The sequence below is a fragment of the Typha latifolia genome, chromosome 10 (assembly GCF_019914945.1).
Source record: "Typha latifolia isolate L0001 chromosome 10, TyphaL0001v2, whole genome shotgun sequence".
NCBI classification, from domain to species: domain Eukaryota; kingdom Viridiplantae; phylum Streptophyta; class Magnoliopsida; order Poales; family Typhaceae; genus Typha; species Typha latifolia.
In genome coordinates this window covers 9,391,688-9,395,672 of record NC_133095.1, presented here as the reverse complement: position 1 = coordinate 9,395,672, position 3,985 = coordinate 9,391,688, and the positions used below count along the sequence as shown (strand labels likewise).

Sequence of the window (3,985 nt, the reverse complement as noted above, 5' to 3'; positions counted from 1 at the left end):
CAAAACTAACAATTTTAATTACTCAAATTTTATTTTTATTTTTTAATTAGCACTATTTTATATTTATTTTTAGTATTTCTATATTAAAATTTTTACCATTTTATTTTTTTATTAAACATTTTTATATAACTTATTTTATTATTTATATTACTTTTGATTTTATTTCTAATTATTTTGAATTGAACTTATACTAATTTTTATATTTAGTATATTATAATTTAATAATATTTAATGATGTAATTTAAATTTGTGATAATCAATAATAGTTTAAATTAGTAATTGATATAACTAATTTTTATCCAAGATAATAATATAATTTTATTTAGTTATACCATACATAGTCTTATATAATCAAACTAATTACATCGTAATAGTTTGACAATACATACGGCTTGAAGTTTAGACTAAACAGCTTACTGGCTATTTATTTTATATCGAACTTTGAGATTCTTAAATAATAATAATAAAAAAACATTCTAACATGTCCACCTCTATAAAAAAAAACCAAAAATTTAAAAACAAAAGAGTGTGATCATTCTATTAAAATTTATAGCAAGATGGAGTGATTTGGTATGCTTTCATGGTCCAATGTGGGTTCCCTTATCCTTTATCCCTTATATAAATATATATTTAATATTTATGCTTCTTGTTACCTCTTTTTGGCCTTTGCTACTTGCTAGCACCTCCCTAGTCCCTAGTCTCTACCTATCCAATCTACTACTACTGACTGCGTTAAAAGAAAAAAAGGAAAAAGATTAAAAAATAAATAATGAAAAGAAAAGAAAATGGCGGGTATTGTGTTGTGGTCCTCACAAGTCACTCCCCTTTCCTTTTCACCTTTTTTTTTTTCCTCCTCCTCCTCCTCCTCCTCAACTCCGATCCATTCACTTTCTTCCACTTCCTCCTCCTCCTCGCTCCCAACTTATCCCCTCCATGGCGACTAAATCCCTAACTCCCGACCCGAACTCCAAGGATAAGCACCGGAAGGATCCGGCCGCCGCCGACGAGGTCGACGAGGAGGAGGAGGACCTCGCCGGCGCCGGAACGGCGGCGGAGGAGGAGAAGAAGAGGAGACCACCGCTGGCCGCCGCGAGGAGGGGGTCGGGAGGCGGCGGGGCTTCGCCGCCGTGCTGCCAGGCGGAGAAGTGCGCGGTGGATCTGACGGAGGCGAAGCGGTATCACCGGCGGCACAAGGTGTGCGAGGCACACGCCAAGGCCGCCGTCGTCATCGTCGCTGGCCTCCGCCAGCGATTCTGCCAGCAATGCAGCAGGTGCGAGATCCTTGGTCTTGATTTGATCTCGCCCGTCTCTTGGATAATTCGGGTGTGATAACAGTAAAGATTTGATTTCTAAGTGTTCTTTCGAGTTTATTCTTTCAACTAGTCTAGCAGAAGTTTTGATCTTTGTTTACTTGTGAAGGTAAATGTTGGAATTACTACTCATCTCTGCTAATCTTCTTGTCTACTCTGTAAGTAAATGAGTGGAAACAGTGAAGAAGAAGTCATCAAGAATCCAACAGTTAAACAAATCTTCCTTAGATATGTTGGCACAAGTAACACTTAGCTCCATCTATGTAAAGTTTCCTCTTTTTAAGGTTTGTGAGTAAGATCGCTGTTTACTTCTTTGGAGAGTTTTGGCATTCATACTTCCTAAAAAGTATTATATGAGCCCGTGCTCTGAAGTGGTGATTGTGAATTCATTCATCTGTATATTTTAAAAGAATTGAAGGTTTTTGATATTTAGGTAAATATACCTGTTTCTTCATTTTTGATCCTTATGTTGCATCTTAGTCTGTACATGCTCAATTTGCACATTGTGCAATATTTTTAGGTTTTACTCTGGTGGGTATTTAGATAAAGGATTTGGCTTCCTTGTGCACCTCTACCCTGTGTGCAATTGAGCTAGTAATTCTATCTAATTTTTGGGTTAATTATGCAAATTTGCCAACAATTTGGGTTCCACTTAGGGCATTGCATAAAATTTACTCATTCTTCTGGAAATACACCCTTGCAGGTTCCACGAGCTATCAGAGTTTGATGATTCTAAGAGAAGCTGCCGTAGACGTCTGGCTGGCCATAATGAGCGGCGAAGAAAGAGTTCTTCAGAAGCTCAGGGAGAAGGTTCGAGCCGATGCAGGCAGGCAGACCAAGATGGGAGGATTCAGATGAACCTCCCTGGAAGTTCTTCATACAAGCATTTCCAGATTAGATAAACATGCTCTCTCTCTTCTGTCATCTTATGGCTTCCTCTGTACTATTAAATAGCATTACTGCTGTCTATCAATATTCACTCAAGGTATGCACTCTGTCATGCTTTAAGCTTAATTATCACCACTCTCAGCCAAGTTCTGGTTTGTGAAATGGTATTATTACCTGTAAGAGTATTTGTGGCTAATGTATATGGATTAGCTGTACAAGGGTGTCTGTTTTACAGTTTATTTTCTCAATGTTCTTTTTCTTATGGTGGAAAGAATTCACCCACTTTCAAAATGAAATTCTCTACTAAAAAGCCTGTAGATGTCTTCACTCAATATGTTTGTGCAGTTACCCTCTAATGTTTGATCTCTTAACTTGAAAATGGCTGCATCAAAGATGTACAAGAGGCTGTTAAAGCAGCCTGGCTGCAGAGTTCTGGTACTTGGGTTTACTTCATGCTTGAATGTAGATCTTTTCTACACTTCAGATGGCTGTCATGCAAGCATTACTTTGAATGCCTCTTTATAACTTACTATTCTAGTTTATTTAGGACATTTAGCATGTCATTGATCAAGTAGTACTATTGTTGCACAACTAAGAAAACCAGATCATGATCATGTATATCTATTAACAATTGTATTCTCATTCTTTTCTTTTTCATAAAGAACAGCTACAACTAGTTATATTCATCACAAGTTAAGTATAGATGACATGCGCACTTTTGCTTTTAGATTAATGATAATTTATGGTGAATCTAACCTTGCACATTCTTTAACTCCTCCAGCTGGATATTTCTTTTATCCAAGATATCTCGCACCTTTACATTTTGGACTTTGTAAGTCTTTCAAAATGAGAGAAGATGAAAGATCAGATGTTTAATAGCTTTGAGGAAAAATTATGTCTTTTCCATGGACTAACGGTTGCACATAGATCAAAATTATACAGATAATAAGTGGCACAAACAAAAGTTCAATAAGATTTTTTGTTTTCTTAGGTAATGAGATGGCAGGATTTATATGAAATGCATGTATAACTGTGATGCTTTAAGCTTATCATCTATTCCAGCTTACTTCTGGTTGTGAAATGCTGTTACTTGCAAGAGTATATGTGGCTAATGTAGATGGATCAACTATATGAGCCATCATATTTTAGTCTTTTTAAGGAAAGATTAAAAGTCTTTTTACACGTATGGCTAAGCATCCTAGATTAACTATTTTAGATTCTTACTCTTAAAATTGTAATTCTAATCTAAAGCATGGTATTCTAATTTTTGTCTGTAATCTAGAATAGTGGTACAATAATTATAATTTAATGTGATATAAAATTAAGGTAAAAGTACAAATAATTGGTTGAAATTGACCAAAATATCTCTGATTTGGTATATAAATTTAAAGTATTTTTATTTTTTGTAGGTATGCAATGCATATTTAAGTAAGAAATGAGATAGGTGAAAAAATTGAGCCAAATATTTTTGTTTGTGGTATAAGATAAGTGAATGGGACAAGAGAGAGCATGGAAGATTTTTGAAATAATTTAGTCAATCAACGGTAAAATTATAATTAGGCTTATATGTAGAATAATTTAAATAGTATTGCTGATCTAGAATAGAGATAATTTGATGTTTCTCTTTTGTAGAACAAAACTAGGATAAAAGACAGGGATTTTCTTGTAAATATTAAAAATGCAGGTTTGTAAATAATAAATATGTGGAAAAGGCAGTGTACTATAGTAATACTTAAATTATTATTTTGCTAGAAAAGAGCATTCGATATTTGACCTCTAAACTATTG

At 34.6% G+C, this 3,985-nt stretch overlaps 1 protein-coding gene across 2 annotated transcripts; it reads left to right on the top strand.

Annotated features, from left to right (window-relative positions):
• Positions 1–795: 795 nt before the first annotated feature.
• LOC140797044 (squamosa promoter-binding-like protein 4) lies at positions 796–2,416 on the top strand. 2 transcript variants are annotated; one of them, XM_073150318.1, is made up of 2 exons: positions 796–1,271; positions 2,014–2,416. In XM_073150318.1, exons 1-2 carry the CDS (start codon positions 934–936, stop codon positions 2,210–2,212), a joined length of 537 nt encoding a protein of 178 aa, XP_073006419.1. In that variant the 5' UTR covers positions 796–933; the 3' UTR covers positions 2,213–2,416. The 2 variants fall into 2 exon arrangements, with proteins under 2 accessions (XP_073006419.1, XP_073006418.1); XM_073150317.1 differs by having other exon boundaries at positions 804–1,323.
• Positions 2,417–3,985: the final 1,569 nt, after the last annotated feature.

Excerpts from the sequence above, each read along its gene's own strand:
- LOC140797044 (XM_073150318.1), top strand. The coding sequence starts at position 934 with ATGGCGACTAAATCCCTAACTCCCGACCCGAACTCCAAGGATAAGCAC. Across the intron at positions 1,272-2,013 it reads TTCTGCCAGCAATGCAGCAG|GTTCCACGAGCTATCAGAGT; the intron begins GTGCGAGATCCT and ends ACACCCTTGCAG.